At 43.8% G+C, this 21,570-nt stretch overlaps 1 protein-coding gene across 7 annotated transcripts in view; it reads left to right on the top strand.

Annotated features, from left to right (window-relative positions):
- The window catches only part of ano5a (anoctamin 5a), a 196,031-nt gene that overhangs the window by 86,666 nt on the left and 87,795 nt on the right, over positions 1–21,570 (top strand). For all 7 annotated transcript variants that reach the window (XM_072592754.1, XM_072592753.1, XM_072592751.1 and 4 more), the window contains one exon: positions 13,673–13,783. In XM_072592754.1, coding sequence (XP_072448855.1) covers positions 13,673–13,783 — 111 coding nt within the window. The remainder of the gene's footprint in view (positions 1–13,672; positions 13,784–21,570) is intronic.

Genomic DNA, 21,570 nt, shown 5'->3' with positions numbered 1-21,570 from the left:
CCTAACAATATGGGCAATTTAGCATAGCCAATTCAGCTGACCTGCACATCTTTGGATTGTGGAAGGAAACTGGAGGAAACCCACACAGACAGGCAGGAATCGAACCCAGGACCCTGGTGCTGTAAGGCAGCAGTGCTAACAGTGAGCCACCATGCCGCCCACAAAGCCCAAGCCCTGACAACTCTTGCTTCCTCTTGCTGGTCAAGAATCTATCAGCCTCTTCCTTCAAATTTTATAGAATGACTCTTCCCTCCATGTATATGATATCATCCAAAACTGACTGACAGCCAGTTCCCCTATCACTTGGGTGTCTTCTGATCCATTTGGTCCTGGTTAAAAATTTTAAAATTCTTATCTTTACTTTCAAATTGCTACATGACCTTGCCTTTCCCTATTCCTATAATCTTTCCCTCTATGTAGTATCTGTGCTACTCTAATTCAGGCCATCATAGAATCCCTACAGCATAGAAACAGTCCTTTGGTCCCAACAAGTCCACACTTACCCTCCGAAGAGTAACCCATCCAAATCCATTCCCCTACCAATCTACATTTACCACACATTAATGGCCCAAAACTACACATCCGTGAACAATACGGGCAATTTAGCATAGCCAATTCACCTAACCTGCACATCTTTGGAAACTGGAGCACCCTGAGGAAACCCACGCAGACACTGGGAGAATGTGCAAACTCCACACAGACAATTGCCCGATACTGGAATTGAACTGGGGTCCCTGGCGCTATGAGGCATCAGTGTTAACCATTGAGCCATCACTGGTTGACTTGTGCACCTGACAGATTTAATCCAGGTGCAGTGTTCTCGTCTGCTGGTTGGAGAACCAATGAAGATCCTGCATCCCCTTCCTCCAGGGGCCCAAGGTTATTCCTTCCAAATCAGGCACCTGTTTGTGCAGTGTTGGACTTTCCATCTGCTATGACCACTGTAGGACAACAATTCTTTGCTTGAGTCCTGTGAGCAATCACTGGTGTCCAGAAACCAGCAGTGATAGCCACTGCATGTTTATACTGAGAGAAACAAGGTGGTAATGGGTGGGATGGGTGCTATTGTGGTGGTGGCGGGGGTGAGGTTGTGGAATTCTGAGAATGAGTGCAGCTCCAACAACATTTAAGAAGCTACATGCCTTTAGAGACTCATTGAGTATCTACGATGTGGAAGCAGGCCATTTGACCTGTCAAGTCCACACCAACCCACACCCTCTCTGTAACCCTGCATTTCCCACGATGAATCCATCTCACCTACACATCCCTGGACACTATGGGCAATGTTTCATTGCCAGTCCACTAAACCTGCATGTCTTTGGACGATGCGAGGATACCGGATGAAACCCATGCAGGCAAGGGGGCAAAGTGCAAACTCTGCATAGGCTGTCACATGAGAGTCTAACTGAACCCAAGTCCCAGCACTGTGAGGCAGCAGTGCTAACCACTGAGCCACCATGCTGCCCAAGTAATTTCTTCAAGTATTTCAACTGTTGCAGTTTAATGATGAAGGTTATATTATTGACAGTGCAACTCAACTAGCATTTCATTCATATCTTGTCTACTCTCTTTCACAGTCTGAATTTCATGTTATTTTTTGCCTGTAGGACTGTGTCTATTAATTAGGTGTTATTTGAATTCAGTTGAGCAAATTGATGACAAAGAACCTTTACACTGTGTAATGCTTTCAGCTCTAACATGCAAATTAATTTGTAGTTCAATGAGTCACTCTACCCTTGCAGTATCCATACTAGGAGAAAGTGAGGACTGCAGATGCTGGAGATCAGAGCTGAAAATGTGTTGCTGAAAAAGCGCAGCAGGTCAGGCAGCATCCAAGGAACAGGCGAATTGACGTTTCAGGCATCAGCCCTTCTTTGAATTCTCCTGTTCCTTGGATGCTGCCTGACCTGCTGCGCTTTTCCAGCACACATTTTCAGCTCAGTATCCATACTAGGCTGTTCACTGACGGAGAAAATTAATTTAAAAATGTTTAACATAAAATCAAAAGTACCATGATAATTATATCCAGTGCCCATCGTTCTGATCTCTTATAAATCCAGTGCCCTGACTGTGGCTAAACTCTGAGATATTTGCTTTACTGTGCTAGTCTAGTGGGAAATGCAACATGGATGTTGTTGGTTAAGAATTACATTTTCCCTTTGCAAGTCACGGTGGCTCAGTGGTTAGCACTGCCGCCTCACAGCGCCAGGGACCCAGATTCGATTCCAGCCTCGGGCAACTGTCTGTGTGGAGTTTGCACATTCTCCCCGTGTCTGCGTGGGTTTCTTCCGGGTGCTCCGGTTTCCTCCCACAGTCCAAAGATGTGCAGGTCAGGTGAATTGGCCATGCTAAATTGCCCGTAGTGTTAGGTGCATTAGTCAGGGGTAAATGTAGGGGAATGGGTGTGGGTGGGTTGCTCCTCGGATGGTCAGTGTAGACTTGTTGGGCCGAATGGCCTGTTTCCACACTGTAGGTAATCTAATCTAATCTTAAAAAAAGTCCCTCAATTTTTTTTAATTGAACCCGAGAATTAAATCTTCACTTCAGCACAGTTTTTGTGATGAGGCAGATATAACTGTGATGCTGTCAGCAAAATAGGACTGTAGGACTTCCAACAATCTGACAACTGGGGTGGGGGGGGGGTTGAATCTTTTGGCTAAGTGTAATTTTTTGTTGAGTTAACTGAAGGATTTCTCTCCATGAGACCAGAGGATTCATTCATGCTTTTGTTCCAAACTCATTTCGTTAAAGATCTACCATTCCCTTCACATCCAAAGCTAGCTCAATTCACCCAATCACCATAGACTGAAGTGTTTGCTAGTGCCAGCACATACAGTCCTTATGGTGCACTGGTAGTGTTCTTTCCTCATGGTCAGGAGACCGTGGTTCAAGTCCTACCTGCACCACATCATATTTCCAAGCAGGTTGATTTCAGTGTATCTGTACTAGCAATCCTGGTGCTGGTGTTTATATTTAGAATCCCTGCAGTTTGGAAACAGGCCCTTCAGCCCAACAAGTCCATAAACGACCCTCCGAAGAGTAACCCACCCAGACCCATTCCCCACCCCCACATTTCCCCTGATTAATGCACCTATCCTACACATCCCTGAACACAGTGGCCAATTTAGCACGGCCAATTCACCTCACCTACGCATCTTTGGACTGTGGGAGGAAACCCACGCAGACACTGGGAGAATGTGCAGACTCCACACAGAGAGTTGCCTAAGGCTGGGATTGAACCTGGGTCCCTGGTGCTGTGGGGCAGCAGTGCTAACCACTGATCCACCGTGCTTCCCTAAATCCCAGCCGTGCACCAGGTGAAATGTTGACAGTTCAGCGTTTCCCTTCGCTGGCAGTATAGAGGAATAGAAGCTGGAAAGCGACTCCGTGCAGATGTGGCACGGCTGGCACATGTCTGTTCAGGAGTGATTGGAAAATATTTGTTCTTCCAGCTCAATATCCTCATCCTGCTCCACGCCTGCCCTGCCTTTTCCATGTCCCTTTCCAGTAAGCGCTCATGAACGGCCCATCTTTCTTGGACTGTATGTTCCCACCCACCTGTTTGGATTGAAACTCCTTGAACTCTGTCAACCATAGTCTGGTCATGACCACCAGCTGCCCTCGAGAACATCTCTGGGACACCCACACCAACCAACCCCACCACCCTGTGGCTGAATACTTCAACTCCCCCACCTTCATCTACCTTAGCTACCTTCCCCACCCCCCCCCCCCCCCCCCCCCCCACCCCAAACCCAACCCCCTCCAATTTATCTCTCAGCTCCCCCCCGGCCCACAAGTCTCATTCCTGATGAAGGGCTTATTCGCAAAACATCGATTCTCCTGCTCCTCGGATGCTGCTGACCTGCTGTGCTTTTCCAGCGCCACACTGTATGTAGAACCAGTCTGACTCAAGATTGGGATACTGACCGACTCTAACCTCACACCTGTAATTCATTCTCTGAGCTGAGATGTCAATTTAAGGTTTTATTTTTAAAAAACTTATCTTGAGAATCTGACCTAAAAGTTCTGGGATTTAAATATTAATGAACTGAAATCTACAACCCATTCTAAAAGATGAAAGACTTAACAACAATCTAGATTTGTTCAATATATCATTCCAGTTGTATGACACTGTAATCTTTTGCTATAAATTCTATGTCTTATGATCCAGTTCCACAACTACCTGATGAAAGAGCAGCGCTCCGAAAGCTAGTGCTTCCAACTAAACCTGTTGCATTATAAGCTGGTGTTGTATGATTTTGAACTTTGCCCACCCCAGTCCAACACCTGCTCCTCCACATCACATATGTCACAAATGCCCAGCTAGTGGGAGCAATGACCCTATTGTAATGCTTGCATCTATAAATGTGTACTTCTGCTACATTCAGTGATATACATGTATTGTGTGCATTGAATCAGCTATGAATGCAGATGAATGGTCAGCATTTTATTTCCAGGTGATAAAATGTCCCAAGGAACATGACTTGAACTAGAGTCACTGAAAACAACAAATGCTGGAGATTACAGCGAGTCAGGCAGCATCCATGAAGAGAGAGCAAACTCAAGTTTCGAGTCTAGATGATTCTCCGTCAGAGCTGAAGTGAACTGCTATAGCTGTGTGTGGAGGTGGATGTAGGAGTAGTGGGTGTAGGGTGCTGGTGCAGAAAAGATGTTGATAGTTCAGATTAAGTGATTAGAATGTGAGAATGGCAGAACAATGGTGTGTCTAACTGCCAAACTTGAAAGGAGGTGGAAGAGGAGAGAGAGGACATGATAGCAGAATGTAACAAGCTAAAGAAAGGGAAGAAATGGTAGTTGGTTCACAATTTGAAGGTGAGGAACTCAATGTTAAGTCCAGAAGGCTGTGAAGTGTGAGAATGCGATGTTGTTCCTCCAGTTTGCACTGTGATTCACTGGAACACTGCAGCCTGCTGAGGACAGACACGTGGGCGTGCGAGCAGGACGCAGTGTTAAACTGACTGGCTACAGGAAGGTCAGGGCCATGCTTGCACACAGACCGGATGTGTTCCACAAAGCAATCACCCAGTCTCTGTTTGATTTCTCCAATGCAGAGTAGGCCACATTGGGTAGGAGAATGTGAGCACTGCCGATGTTGGAAATCCAGAGTCGAGAGTGTGGTGCTGGAAAAGCACAGTGGGTCAGGCAGCATCCGAGAAGCAGGAGAATCGACATTCCGGGAATAAGCCCTGGTGAAGGGTTTGTGCCTGAAACGTCGATTCTCCTGCTCCTCGGATGCGGCCTGACCCGCTGTGCTTTTCCAGCACCACACTCTCGACTAGGCTACTTTGGGTGCAGCGAATACAATACACAAGGTTGGAGGAGGTACAGGTGAAATGCTGCTTCACCTGGTAAGATGGTTTAGGCCCCTGGATGGTGGGCACGGAGGTGGTGAAGGGGCAGGTGTTGCACCTTCTGCAGTTTGATTTAGATTAAATAAGATTCCCTTTGGCCCAACAAGTCCACACCGACCCTCCGACGAGCATCCCACCCAGACCCGTTCCCCTACGTTTACCCCTGACTAATGCACCTAACACTATGGGAAATTTAACATGGCCAATTCACCTAACCTGCACATCTTTAGACTGTGGGAGGAAACCGGAGCACCCAGAGGAAACCCATGCAGGTGAGGGGAGAATGTGCAAACTCCACACAGACAGTTGCCCAAGGCGGGAATTGAATCTGGGTCCCTTGCGCTGTGAGGCGGCAGTGCTAACCACTGAGCCACCATGCCGCCCTTACATGGGAAGGTGCCGTAGGGCGGGGGAGGTGGTTTTGGTGGTTGTGGAATGGGCTAGCATGTCCCGGAGGGAATGATCCACGTGAATGCAGATGGGCGGAGTGAGGGGAAGGTGTGTTTGGTGGCATTCTGCTGGAGTTGTCTGAAATACCGGAGATGATACTCTGAACGCGAAGGCTGCTGGGATGAAAAGTGAGTACAAGGGAGACCCCATCATTCTGTTGTGAGTGATGAGAGGGTCAAGGGCGGTAAGACAGGTGATAGGTCGGATGTGGTTGAGGGCCCCGTCAACCACAATGAGCGGGAAACCACGGTTCTGGATGAGCTGAAAAATGTGTTGCTGGAAAAGCGCAGCAGGTCAGGCAGCATCAATGGAGCAGCAAAGGATGCTGCCTGACCTGCTGCGCTTTTCCAGCAACACATTTTTCAGCTCTGATCTCCAGCATCTGCAGTCCTCACTTTCTGCACGGTTCTGGATGAGGCAAGCCATGTCAGCAGCGCTGGGTTGGAAGATGGCATCATCCAAACAGATAAATCATAACCAAAGGAACTGAGAGAATAGGATGCCAACTTTGCAGGGTGTGGGGTACGAATAGCTGTAGTGTAGGTAGCTATGGGAGTCAGTGGTATTGTAGTGCATGCCAGAGCGCAGTTTATTCCCCGAAATGGAGGCAGAGGGGTCAAGGAAAGGAAGGGGAGTGTCAGAAATGGTTGATGTGAAAGTTGTAGAGGGGTAGAAATTGGGGATAAAGTGAAGTTTTCAGGGTCCTGGTGGCAGCACGAAGTGGCACTAAAGCCATGGTCAATGTACAGAAAAAAAGGAGTTGTGGGAGGAGACTAGTGTCAGATTGGAACAAGGATCATTCCACATCCCTATAACAAGGCAGGCATAACTGGGACCCATGTGGTTGCCCATAGCCACTCCTTTGCCTTGGCAGCAGTGAGATAATTAAAGGAGTCCTTTCCCCTAAAGTCATGTTTCTCAGCTACAGCCACCACAATCTTACATGAGGGCTTCCTGTACTCCAGTCACAAACAAATATCTTCCAATTATGCGCGGATGAGGAATGACTCCTACTCAAGTTGGTTGATGAAATATATCAAAAGATATGGTGATAAGTAAACATTTGGAAAGATATAAAGGAACAATTCAATTAAAAATGGGTGCTATAGTAAAACAAAAGAAAGATTCATCTGTGACTTAATGAGGAATTTAAGGATAATATCAAATGACTAGAAGGGACTTAAAATGTTGAAAGTTATGTGGTAAGTATGAGCATTAGAAATTAGAATCACCAATGTCATGATCTCTGTCAATGTCAGCAATGTTTTTGTAAAATCTGAAATTTTGTTTGTTTATTAAGAGAATGAAGCCACAAAGTTCCATGGTTTAAAAGCACAAAAATGTTTAGTATACAAAAGTCAAGCAAAGCAAACATTGAATATTAAGTTGGACAACCTTCATACACTTAAATCAGCATATTCAGGACAAATGCTGCCAGGCAGGAGGTGTTGGCATCATGGTAATTTTACGGGCCCAGTGAACAAGGAAATGTGGTCAACAGCTCAGCTAAGGGTGGCTTTAAGTAGGAATCTTGGAAAAAGTAGATAGAGATGGAGAGGTAAAGAAGTCCAGGAGGAAATTCCAGTGTTTTTTGAACCATAATAGCTGAAGGCAGAGATTTTGGTGGAGCAGTGAAAATCTGACGGTGCCCACAAGAGACCAAGATCAGAGCATTGCAGGGATTGAGGAACCTTGTAGAACCATGAATGGTGAGATCAAAAAAGGGAAGGAGGGCTTTGAAAACCAGGGTGAGTGTTTGAAATTGCTGATGTTCTCAGATTGGTTGCCAATGGAGATGAGAAGTCACTTCTGAGTAAACAGAAGCTAATGTCGATTAGCACATGGGGCACAGAGTTTTGGTTGAATTCAATTTGGGGGGGCGTGCAAGATAAGAGGCCAACAGGGAGAGGATTGTTACAATAGCTCTGGTGGTAACACGTGGTTTTAATGTGTGGTGTAATAGTGCGATTCTGCCAAATGGAAAGATACGTTTAAAGAAATTATACTCAATATACAATTAAACCATATTACTGTGTGATTAAAGGTACACACGTATATCTAACTTTAGGAAGCTGGATTCTGATATACAGGCAGAGCGATTTTGATCAGTTCTGTGTAGGAGTCTTGTTTGAAAGGTCAAAGTCATTCTGAACAGTGACCTAAATGTACTATTGGCAAGAAAACACTCAACTGCAATCAAGTGCCTGACACAACTCCTGTAGAGTTAATGGAGAAGATGTATATACTTATGAGTTCGTGACCAGCAGAGTCATAAAATATGAGATTTGTATTGGGGGCTGTTCAGAAGAAACAAGATATTAGTTCAAAAGGGAAGCAGTCTTTTTTTCTTAGCCAGACCTCTTTTCAGTTCAGTATAGGGGAAACCAATCATCTTAACAGAAGTGCTTTCTCGTCTCTAGGAGATCTCAAGCTTGGAGAGTTTGTGTTACAGGCTGATTGCTGTTATGATTGAGAAAATTCAGGCCCTTAGATTTGTGAAAGGTTCATGTTGCTGGATTTGGAAATGAATCATAAAATTGTCTCCGCTAGCCACAGAAAAGAAGTTAGGAGGAGTCACTTAAACAGAAACTTCATTTCTCTGGACTTGATGAAGTTAAGCAATACTTTGTAACTTTGCTGTTTTAAGTTACAATTTTTCTTGGTTTGTTTTCACTACCTTCTGTTCTTAAAGAACATCTGCAGTCTCATTTAAATACGTTTCAGTGACTAACCATCACTTAAAAAGAAATGATACGATCTGTCAAGTAAGGTTTAATTCTCAAGTCTGACTTTTCAAGCTGGGATTATAACCCTGCCCATATTCCTGGGCTTTTCTTTTTAATGATGAAGATAAACAGAACTGGAGCTATTCACTCTGGGCAGTGTTAGGTTTAATGTGTTTAAGAAAAGTAGGCCAACTCAGTATAATTTGATGAGTTAAAAATTAAAACAGTTGGGAAACATCATCTTGGGAAAGTAGGGCTTTTCTTAAAAACTGCTCCTTTAAAACATGTTGATTACCAAATTCTTTTTCAATGAATGTGTATGGATTTGTGTGAATAAAGGTGGGTTTTAATGCTGACTGGTTGCAGCTTAGTCAGTGTGAGAGCATTTCCTACAAAGTTTTTATCTACTGTATGTAATTTTATTGAGTGGCTGACTCACGCTGTTTTCTCTGGAATGTCTGTGATGTTATGTGCACTGACACATCGTTTCCATGCTACCATCCTCCTATTTCATGGAGAATTCCGGACCATGTATGACAGCCTCATTGGCAGCAACTGAACGAGTACAAGCCGAAGACAAGAAAAACCAGCACAGATCAAGACCAGCTGTAGGAGTACAATATACACAATTGTTACATACACACACACACACATACACACACAGGCACGTGCACACACACACATACAGACACAGGCACACGCGCACACACACAGACGCACACACATACACACACAGTCAAGCGTGCACACACAGACATACACATCTATTTGTTGAGTTGAGAGCGAGAGAAATTGCCTATAATTTAGTTCAACGATTCATTTTGCTCTGTGTCAATCCACAATTATACTCTGACCCAAGAATCCACTCTAGAGTTCATTTTAGGTAATTTCAGGCAAGTCTAACCTCAGGTTCAAGTTCAGTTCCAGAATTTTGTTCACAATGTAGTCTGATACTTCTAAACAGAGGTTAAGCTGAAGCTTTGTCCTCCTTCTTGGGTGAATATAAAAGAGCACTGTCACTGGGTGGGGAAGAGCAGTTTGGTAAATGTTTATTCCCCCAACTTGCATCATCAGTGCCCATCACTGTTTGCTCCTGAAAAGATTGGGGATGAGCCTTTTTTTTTCTTGAACTGCTGCAATCCCTGTGTTGTAGTAACCGAGTAGGGAGTTCCAGCATATTGGGCCAGTCATTATCATGTCCAGACAATACATATTCAAGGCAGGGGATTTGAACAAGGAATCTGGATATGATGGCCCTCCTCAGGTTTTAGTTGGGGTAACAACAAGACTATTCTAACGAGCTCCTGTAATGCATCCTATAAATAGTAAAGCTGAAGTCGCCATAGTCCTACCAGGCTGTTGGCATTATATATGACTGTAGGTGGTTTAACACGACGGTCACTACATCTCAAGCAAGTAGAGAGGTTGAAACAGAGAGTCTTTCATGCTAACCTCAGCCCGTGCAGGAATTGAACCCAAACTGTTGGTGCTGCTCTGCATTGCAGACCAGCTGTCCAGCCAACGGAGCTAACCATTGTGTATGGAGTAACCATATTATAACACAATGTACACTGCAGTCAATATGCAGCATAGATGGAGTGAGTAAGTATTTGAAGGTGGATCGTATGTGGTTGATATTAGTTCCCTGAGACCTGGACATCTGCCTATCTTTTTCTGTCATGGGATGTGGGTATCACTGGCAAGAGCAGCATTTGCTACCCATCCCTATTTGCCCTTGAATTGAGTCTCTTCCTAGGCTATTAGAGGGCTGTAAAGAGTCAACCGAACTTGATCTGCACTCTCATTTTGGTCAGACCAGCGAAGGAAGGCAGATTTCCTTCCTGAAAGGACATTAGTGAATCAGATGCGCTTTTATGACCATCCCTGAGCTGTCATGGTTACCATTACTGAGACTAGCTTTCAATTCCAGACTCAATAGTTGAGTTTATGTTTCACCAGCTGCGTTGATGGGTTTTGAGCATATATCCCCAGAGCATGGATTCTTAGCCCAGTGACATTATCCATTCAGTGAATGCCTTATAGACTCTAATATTAATTCAGCATTACATCTGTAATCTATAAAATAAATCTTGTAGTTGGTGCAAATTAAACTAGATGCTAGTCTGATCTGAAAGCATGGGAGACTCCTGATAGCGCTGCTCCAGGTAATCTCATACTTTGCTCCTCTGTTCATATTTTTTTTAATGACAATGGGTGTTGTATTAGAATCAAGAGAATGTGTGCTGACACCTCAAACCACTCTCAGCAAAACATTCATGTGCTGTATCTGTGCAAGTGATGTCACTCCAATCCGTTTATTGTGCTTATTTGTGTGCTACATGTTTTATACTGGCAGTGTGTTTCACAACGTGTACACAGATAGAACTGTCTGCATGCCAAAAGTGGGTACTGCAGATGCCGGAGATCAGAGTCAAGATTAGAGTGGTGCTGGAAAAGCACAGCAGGTCAGGCAGCGAGTGACTGGAAATCAAAAGACATTGTTCCAATGAGCTCTGTTGTTGTTGGCTGCCTCAAAACAGCAGAATTAATTCACATGTAAATGAAAAGTGCCCGGCCATAGAATACAAAAGGCAGAGAAGCTCTGAATGGTTACATGGACTGTACTTAGAACCTTTGTCAGTGAGTCCACAGTTGGAGCATTGTGCTCTATTCTAGTGTCTATACCATAAAAAGGTGATTGAAGCACTGCAGGCAGTGCAGAGCCAACTTGCAAGGATGCTAATGGAATTAAGAGGATTCAACTGGAGCAAGGATTATGTAAACTGGGGCTGCTTTCTCCTGAAAAGGAATTGATGATGTGGGAACCTGATAGACTTCATTTAAAATAATCAAGTGCTTTGATAACGTTGGTGTGGAGCAACCGTTTCAACTCGTAGGTGAGGCCAGGACAAGGCAACAAAAATATAAAAGAATCACCAGCAGTTCAGTTAAAGAATTTAGGATAAATTTCTTACATAGGGAGTGTACAGTGTTCGACAGGAAAGAACTGACTGGTTGAAATAGATAGAGTTGTTGCAGTTAAGAGAATGATGCATACTGGAAGGAGAAAGGCATAGTTAAAAATAAAATTAGAACAGGAAGAGGTTTGCATGAATTATAAACACCATGGAAAAATAAACCAGTTAGAAAGGCCTGTTTTTGTGTGATGGATGTATTCAATTCCATGTGAAAGGGGCCTGCATAATTTCATCCACGTAAAGCTGTTTAATTCTGTGTCAGGGTAGAATACCAGACCATTGTCCTGCTCCAGCAATATTGAACATGACAATCTGCTTCTGAATTTGTTTCCAGTGTGGAGTCCTTGTTAGCAACAGATCAGTTACCAGATCACCTACACATCAACATTTACACAATTACTGTATCATGGGCAGTCCCTTAGGATCACGGATGCCTTGCTTCCACTCCAGTTCAGTGGGTTCTGAGATGACCACTCAGTCACCATTTCCCCGCTACATGCAGAGAAGGTTTTGCTGGAATGGTTGAATAAATGGGAGGGTTTGCAGGTTTGCGCATTCCCACTGATGGTTTGCCTTCCCCTCTGCATATTCGTCACCAAGTCTCTCGATTGGCTTCATACCTTTCTGACTAAACCAAAACAGTTTGTCCTGTTTAGGATGGGTTAAGGACATTGGAAAATTCTCCTTGTTGTCCTCCTGGGGAACTTCCTGCTGCAGCCAGGTTCTGTGCAGAGCGGCTGCTTGGTGTCAGGTATGTCTTACTGAGTGGATCTAGTTTGGTAATTGCTTCAGAGGCGACATGACTGTAGGACTGCAGTCTTGTACCAGGTTTTGAGGATCCTACTACGATACTAGTGGTGGGACTTCTTCAGTACTTTGTGGTTGTTGTACGTTTCCCAAGTCTCTGAAACGTGGTGGCATGGTGGCTCAGTGGTTGGCACTGCTGCCTCACAGCACCAGGGAACTGTCTGTGTGGAGTTTGCACATTCTCCCTGTGTCTGCATGGGTTTCCTCTGGGTGCTCCGGTTTCCTCTCACAGTCCAACGATGTGCAGGTTAGGTGAATTGGCCAGGCTAAATTGCCTGTAGTGTTAGGTGCATTAGTCAGGGGTAAATGTAGGGGATTGGGTCTGGTGGGTTGCTCTTCGGAGGGTCGGTGTGGACTTGTTGGGCCGAAGGGCCTGTTTCCACACTGTAGGGAATTTAATTTAATCTAAACATACAGGAACAGTAAGGATCACTGCTCCCTGTTGATCAATGACCTCAATCTCAGCTTTTAGACCCTGGTTCTCCAATAACCTCCTTCAGTCTTCCAAAATAAGCCACTAACTGCGTAGTCCTGAAGAAAGGTTATGCCTGAAACATTGACTCCTCTACCTCCTGATGCTGTATGGCATACTGTGTTCTTCCAGCCTTCTGTTTGTCTACTTTGGATTCCAGCATCTGTAGTTTTTTTGTCACTAACTGCATAGCATATATTGTCCTTTTCTCAATGTGCCTTCAGAATTGGAAGACACTGACACAGTTGGAGGGCTGTTATTATCGCACATCCTTAGTTGCACAAAGGCATTTAGAGTCATTCGATGAGGTTGTTTGTTGCCATAAAGGATGGTAGCAAATCTGATAGGTTTAGCATTTTACAGCAACACAGCAGTTTTTATTGTCATTTCCTACTTTTAGCCTTCCATCAATTTATGTGGTGACTCAGTCGGCTGCCTTCTGATTTAGACCAAAGTTAGATAACAAAGCAACTTGAAGATGAATGCTCTGAGGAGGGTCTTTCAACTCCCTTCTCTAAAATTCACCAGACAAAGAAGGATGCTGTATTATAATTGTTTTGTTGAGCAAGAATAGCTATATTATATTACAATTGGAGTTGTGTTCGATGGCTGTAAATAACAAATGAATAAGGGACATAGTCTTGTGATCAGAAGACACTTTGTCAGAACCAAGAGCATTCTTGTGCACCAGATTCCTGCATACCTCGTTGCTATCACTGAAGAAGTGTACATGGTCTCTGTGCTGCGGCTGTGTCCAGATTATTTACCTTCTGGTCAGTACCTGCCGTGTCAGAGTTTGAAAATAGGTCTGTTTTCCCTTTGCTCAGCCGCATGGTTTTCATATCACATCTTCTGCTTATTCCTTAGATTGACAAGCAGATCCACAGCAAAGACTCTGTTTTCTTCTGCGATGGAGTCAGAAGAATTGACTTCATCCTTTCCTATGTGGATGATCCTAAAGATGCCGAAAAGAAAATGGTAAGAGCAATGGCTTTTCATATTGGTGTTCATTCCACGTGTAATGGTCATGGAAGTCTGCAATCTAGGGAAGATGGAATAGTGTTGAGTTATTTCACTTTTGACTGTACTCTTTTCACATCTGTCTCCCATTTCTGTATACTTCATTCCTTATTTCTCTTGGGTCACAGCTAGAATATACAATCTTGGACGCAGTTGTTAGCTCAAGTTAACATAAGAACTAGGAGCAGGAGTACGCAATTCAGCCCCTCATGGCTGATATCATCTCTGCCTCAACTCCAATCTCCTGCCCACTCTCCATAACCCTTCAACCCATAACTAATTAAACATCTGTCTACCTCCTCTTTAAATTTACTCAGTATCCCAATGTTCATCACACTCTGGGGTAGAGAATCCCAGACTTTCACAATCCTTTGAGAGAAGTAATTTCTCATCTCTATTCTGAATCTGCTACCCTTCTTCTAAAGCTATGAACTCTCATTCTAGATTGCCCACATGAAGAAATGTCCTTTCTATATCTACTTTGTCAATCCCTTTAGCATCTTGTATACCTCAACTAGATCGCCTCTCTTTCTGCTAAATTCCACAGCTACGATAGGATTAGTGTCTCTCTCTCTTAATAAGACAAACCCCTTATCTCTGGAATCAACCTAGTGAACCTCCTCTGAGCTGTTTCTAATGCATCGACCTCTAGTAAGGGGACCAAATTCATTCATGTTGTGTGAATGTGTATCCGATTAGACATTTGGTCCAGAGAGCAACTTGAATATACTACGAATGAGATGAACGATCTTCTCTTTTATTTTCCCTTGCTTAAAGAGAATTCTGTCTCTTCCTTGGCTTCTTCCTGCATGGCCACAACTGCAGTTTCTGACTGCTTGTCCTAGAGTTGGAATGTGCTGAACTAGCATCAGTGATTGTGGAACTGAATACGTGTGCTTATGTTCGCTGAATGAAGCGGTAGTTTTGAGGGATACAGTGGGGTTGGGGGAATGGTTATGCATGTTCAGGACCCAGTGGCAAGGCCCCACACCTAGGTAGTTGAGAGAAACAGGCCAATGTACTGCGCTCTAATGAAGAGTCACCTGACTCCAAACATTAGCTTGCTCTCTCTCCATGACTGCAGTCTGACCCCTGTGATCTCCAGCATTTGTTGTTTTCACAACAACATACTGCAGTTTTGTTCTCGTTATCGTCACGTTTCTGAAAATAACAGAGCAAGTGCCAAGACTGATACTCTCCGCAATGTTTCCCCCCTTCATTTTCTACTCATGTTTCAGGGGCATTTTGGAGGTGGCATTTGAGCCAGTCAGTACTGAGCTTTCAGGCTATTGTACTGACTTATATGTTTATAAGCCAGGCTTACATTTCTGTGCAGTACCAGTGGTGCACTGCAATGTCTGAACTGGGGACCTTAAGATGAAATGTTGAGTAGAGACCCTAACACAATATTTGGAAGAATTGCACTGGAGCCATTTTGCTTTCTTGGACAAGGTTAATCCCTCAATCACCTTCACAGGGAAGTGGCACTAATGTAGATTGAGTTTATTTTTTGCTGGTACAGACTGTGAGCGAAAGGACCTCTTCTATGATCATCTGAACAGATTAACAGTGCATTTTGTAGAACCTTACTGTGCACAGATTAGCTGCTTCATTTCCCTGTTTTCCAATAGTGACCTCATTTCAAAATCACTGAGTTCTTTACGATGCTCTGAGGTTGTGAAAAACTTAGATTTGTTGGTGAAAGATGAACAATATTAATGATGGTAAGGTTAACATCCTTCAATGAGTGGTGTCTTGTTGATAACTATTTTCTTTAGGGCATTTTCAGTCTTTGAACACAGGCATCTAAACACAGCAGTAATAAATTGGTATTCCCCGCTAGTGTTGGAGTAAGTGTTGACACAGAACCAAACTCATTTGTTCATAATTTTTCATAAATTTGCTTATTTACTTGGAGGCTTCTTATTCTATTGACTTAAACTTGCAGATTCAAGTAAGAAGCTGTTTCGAGTGGCAGGTAATAATACTTATTCTGTTTAGGCTCCAATCCAGTTTTAAAAAAAACTTGGGTTTTTTTTCTATTTCAGGAGAGACATTTTTTTCTGCGAACATTGCCAACTTTACATCACTTCCTCGCCACAGGAGTCTAGGCCTGTGGCCTTACCATTAGTGAGTTAAATTTAGGATCTCTCAGATTGTCATGTTAGGCCGCTGTGCCTCATGGGTCTGCAGTTGTCTGCTTGCCTTTGGGTGCTGGCTGTCAGTCAATTTCATATTGATTCACCATGAAGGGAACATGCCAGTCAAAACTAAGCATCATTCGAAAGAAGTAAGGGAATGTAGCGTGCTTCAGGCTATTGTCACGCAGCCACTGTAAATTTACCACCTATCTGAAAGCATACTTGTAGCATATGGGCTTTCATGTTTACCCAGTTAGCTAATTCTGCTCATGTCAGTGCGGGTGTCAGGTGAGCGAATCTCTACAGGGGCGCATTTTTCTCTCTGTGCTACTAAAATAACTCCATTAAGGCCAGTATCCTGTCACCACATCCCTCTTCAGTTGCACATGACACTGATCCAGCTCCATCAGAGGCAGGCCTCTGAGTGAACAGTACCCAACTGAACAGAATCCCTGACATTCTTGCTTATATCTGTCAGCCAGGGCTCCCTAATTGTACCAGGTTAACAGTCCTAATCAGGGAACTTATATTCTCTGAGGTCCACCTGCCTGGCTTCATTACAATCCCTACAACGTTGACCGCAATATAGAGTTTTATATGAGAGAGAGTTTTATGAACTAATTCCTAAAAGCAATGATGTAATGTAGAAACAAAAGCTCAATATTGCATGACAGGGCTGTCTGTGGCCTGTGGGGAATATGTTTTCAAATCTTGGATCAGGAATTGAAACTCTTGACTGGGATACTGCAACATAGTCATCTATCTTGTAAGTGGTTAGTCATTCTGGGAAGACACATGTATACAATATCATATGAAATATTTGTAACTTTCTTTCTACTTAACACCAAATGCACTTCATAACCCACCCGCCCAATTTGTACAGAGTCATATGGATGGCTAGACTACAGTTACAGTCACTGTCTGATGCTGTTTATAGTGATATGAAGGGGCCTCAGCACATCCTGTTTACAAATGATTGGGATGTGAGCGTTTCCCAACTGCAGAGTTCATCCAGCCTAATCAGGCTGCTTTACTGCACAGCATTAATTGGAAACTGTATCATAGATTGTTCTGTGACCATGCTGTATAAAAATATATCCATCACCAACTCTTCATAGTCAGAACTCACACAGCACCAGGTTATAGTCCAACAGGTTTATTTGCAGTCACAAGCTTTCAGAGCACTGCCCCTACATCAGGCAAAGGAGCTCACTTCACCTGAAAAAGGAGCAGTTCTCCAGAAACTTGTGATTTCAGATAAATCTTTTGGGCTATAACCTGTGCTATACCCACCACTCAGACTGTTTAAATTCTCATATTCAGCAAAAGAACTGTGAGTCGACTCTTAGACAATAATATTCGTTTACTGAACACAATTAATATTAGAATAAAGTATACTATAAACTAATGAAAAAACATTACAAACTATCTTATGCTTTAACTTAACTTTGTATACCACCCCACTAGACCTTGACCAGGCTCCAGTAGGTCATGTCTTCTTCCAATGGTCTTGGAGATGTCTTCTCTTTCAGTAGTTATTCTCGAGTTACCACCCTGAGTGAAGTTTTGCAGCAATTCTTGTCCTTCAGAAAGCTTTTGATAAAGTCCCACACAAGAGGTTAGTGAGTAAAATTAGGGCGCACGGTATTGGAGGCAAAGTACTAGATTGGATAGAGAATTGGTTGGCTAATAGGAAACAAAGGGTAGTGATTAACGGCTCCATTTCGGAATGGCAGGCAGTGACCAGTGGGGTACCGCAGGGATCCGTGCTGGGACCGCAGCTTTTTACAATATATGTAAATGATATAGAAGATGGTATCAGCAATAACATTAGCAAATTTGCTGATGATACAAAGCTGGGTGGTAGGGTGAAATGTGATGAGGATGTTAGGAGATTACAGGGTGACCTGGACAAGTTAGGTGAGTGGGCAGATGCATGGCAGATGCAGTTTAATGTGGATAAATGTCCGGTTATCCACTTTGGTGGCAAGAACAGGAGGGCAGATTACTACCTCAATGGTATCAAATTAGGTAAAGGGGCTGTTCAGAGAGATCTGGGTGTTCTTGTACACCAGTCAATGAAGGCAAGCATGCAGGTACAGCAGGTCGTGAAGAAGGCTAATAGCATGCTGGCCTTCATAACAAGAGGAATTGAGTATAGAAGCAAAGAGGTGCTTCTGCAGCTGTACAGGGCCCTGGTGAGACCACACCTGGAGTACTGTGTACAGTTCTGGTCTCCAAATTTGAGGAAAGACATTCTGGCTATTGAGGGAGTGAAGCGTAGGTTCACGAGGTCAATTCCTGGAATGGCGGGATTGCCTTCCACGGAAAGACTGAAGCGACTGGCCTTTTATACCCTTGAGTTTAGAAGACTGAGAGGGGATCTGATTGAAACGTATAGGATTATGAAAGGACTGGACACTCTGGCTGGAGGGAACATATTTCCGTTGATGGGGGAGTGCCGAACCAGAGGACACAACTTAAAAATACGGGGTAGACCATTTAGGACAGAGATGAGGAGAAACTACTTCACCCAGAGAGTGGTGGCTGTGTGGAATGCTCTGCCCCAGAGGGCAGTGGAGGCCCAGTCTCTGGATTCATTTAAGAAAGAATTGGATAGAGCTCTTAAAGATAGTGGAGTCAAGGGTTATGGAGATAAGGCTGGAACAGGATACTGATTGGGAATGATCAGCCATGATCATATTGAATGGCGGTGCAGGCTCGAAGGGCTGAATGGCCTACTCCTGCATCTATTGTCTATTGTCTATTGTCTTCTGAGTCTTTGTGTCCTTGTGGGAGGGTCTGGAGGATCTGCCAAGGGATTGATCAGGTTCGGTTACCCTAATCAATCAGACCCAACCAGGGGTGGCACATTGATGTCAGGGTGGCTCTTAGGTGTCCATTGTGGTAGGTGCTGTGTGCACATAACCTCATCCAAATAAGGGTGCTAGGCACCTCAGTGTCTAGAGAATGATTGCTGCTCCTGATTGTTCTGAGGGTGACATTCTGTTGTCCCAATCAAAGTTAAAAATCACACAACACCAGGTTATAGTCCAATAGGTTTATTTGGAAGCACTAACTTTTGGAGCACTGCTCCTTCATCAGGTGGCTGTGAAGTATGAAGGAGCAGTGCTCCGAAAGCTAGTGCTTCCAAATAAACCTGTTGGACTATAACCTGGTGTTGTGTGATTTTTAACTTTGTCCACCCCAGTCCAACACCAGCATCTCCAAATCATGTCCCATTGCAGTCCAACGTCAGGTGCGTATTGGAGGGTCTACACGTCAGGTTTGTTAGCAAGCTGTCCGTGGGTAGCTGCAGTCTGTCTAGATTCTGCAGCAGTGGATTACCACAGGCACTTCAGTCAAGCCTGATTTCCCAGCATGCTTTAATCATTGTCCATCCTTTGTAATTCCATGCTAAGTTTATTATTGTCCATCATAAATTCATTATCCCAAGTAGGCTGTCCAACCACACCTAGTGTTGTGTGACCTCTGACTTTATCCACCCCAGTCCCAACGCCAGCACCTTCACATCACAGCTGTTCATAAACTCTTCTATCTGTTACGGTATACAAAGCATTCACATTGTCACGGACAGTTCATTATCCCAGAGGAATTAGTAATGGAGCCAATCCCTTTGGAGGTTTGGCTTGCTTGAAACAACTAAGGTCATGAGGGGTCCTGCCAAGGTAGATGTGGAGAGGATTGGGAGGGAGTAGAACTCGGGTTCACTGTTTAAAAAGTAGAGTCCCAATTTACGCATAATTTATTTCTTAGTAATCGCAGAAGGTTGGTTTGCAGGTACAACAAGTAATTAGGAAGGCAAATGGAATTTTGTCCTTCATTGCTAAAGAGATTGTGTTTAAAAGCGGAGAGATTACGTTGCAGCTGTACAAGGTGCTGGTGAGGCCACACCTGGAATACTGTGTGCAGTTTTGGTCTCCTTACTTGAGAAAGGATGTACTGGCACTAGAGGGGGTGCAGAGGAGGTTCACTGGGTTGATTTTGGAGTTGAGGGATTTGGCTTATGAGGAGGGGCTGAGTAGATTGGAATTATATTCATTGGAATTCCAAAGAATGAGGGGGGATCTTATAGAAACATATAAAATTACGAAGGGAGTGGATAAATAGAAGTAGAGAGGATATTTCCACTGGTGGGTGAAATTTGGACAAGAGGGCATGGCCTCAAGATGACCCGAAGCAGGTTTAGAACTGAACTGAGAAGGAACTTCTTCACCCAGAGGGTTGTTAATCTATGGAATTCCTTGCCCAGGGAAGTAGTTGACGCTACTTAAGTAATCGCTTTTAAAACTAAGGTAGATACCTTTTTGAAAAACAAAGGAATTAAGGGATATGGTGAAAACGCAGGTAAGTGGAGCTAAATCCACAAAAAGTTCAGCCGTGATCTTATTGAATGACTGAGCAGGCTCGAAGGGCCGGATGGCCTACTCCTGCTCCTAGTTCTTATGTTGTTATTGAGGTTTGAGAGTATTTGGAAGCTTCTTCCTGAAAAGGTGGTGGAAGCAGAGTCTTTGAACACCCTCAGGGTAGAGGGGGATAGGCTCTTGTGAGCAAAGGGTTATCAGAAGTAAGAGGGAATGTGGATTTGGGGTTTCAGTCAGATCAGCCATGATCGTGTTTAATGGTGGAGCAGACTCAAAGGGTCGAATGGCCTACCCTTGCTCAGTGATCATGTATTTGTATGATAATTATAAAAAGGTAAAGTTACCATAGTCTTAGCAGAACATAGAACATTTGGGAGAGATGGTGATTAAACCTGAGGGTCACCACATCTCCGATACAGAGAAGAGGTTGGGGCAGAAACCAATATGGTTGTGTACTGCTCCTTCAGAATGAATCTGGCAAATGTTCCACATGTCAAGTCAGATGTAAGCTAGTCAGAGAGAGAAACCAGCACAGCTCTGATGAAGAATCATCTAGACATGAACAGTTAGCTTGCTGTCTCTCCATGGGAGCTGTATGACCTGCTGTAATCTTCAGTATTTGTTGTATTCTGACACTACCTCCTTTCTTTGCAGATAGTTTATTAACTACCCAATCTTACTTATTTTTTAAATGAATTGTTCAAACATTCATTTGGTGCAGGTGTTTTTTTTAATTCACTTGAGTTGATTGATAGCTTCACTGGGTAGGCCTGCATTCATTGTCCATCCCTAATTGCCCAGAGGGCAGTTCAGAGTCAATCACATTGCAATGTGTCTGGAGTCACATGTAAGCCAGTCCCAGTGAGGATCCTTCCCTGAAGGGCATTAGCAACAATGGATTCATGGCTATCATTAGACTCTTAATTCCAGATTTTAAGTTTTTGAATTCAAATTCTACCATTTGCCCTGGTAGAACGTGAGCCTGGGTCCCCCGAACATTTCTGGGGTTTCTGTGTTAACAATCCAGTATAATGCCACTTAGCCATTGCCTCCCCATGCACTCAGACTCCTGGTTCAGAGGTAGGGACACTACCACAAGAGCCCACTCAGAGGTGGGAGACAATCAGTCTTACAGATATTTTTTAAACAGCCTGTTCGGACACATTATAACATATGTCTGGGGTAGGGAAGACTTGAAGTTGGATCTTCTGGTGTAGAG

The sequence above is a fragment of the Chiloscyllium punctatum genome, chromosome 22 (assembly GCF_047496795.1).
Source record: "Chiloscyllium punctatum isolate Juve2018m chromosome 22, sChiPun1.3, whole genome shotgun sequence".
Lineage (NCBI taxonomy): Eukaryota > Metazoa > Chordata > Chondrichthyes > Orectolobiformes > Hemiscylliidae > Chiloscyllium > Chiloscyllium punctatum.
Note: the sequence above shows the minus strand (reverse complement) of the source record. Positions and strands in the feature narration are given on the sequence as shown.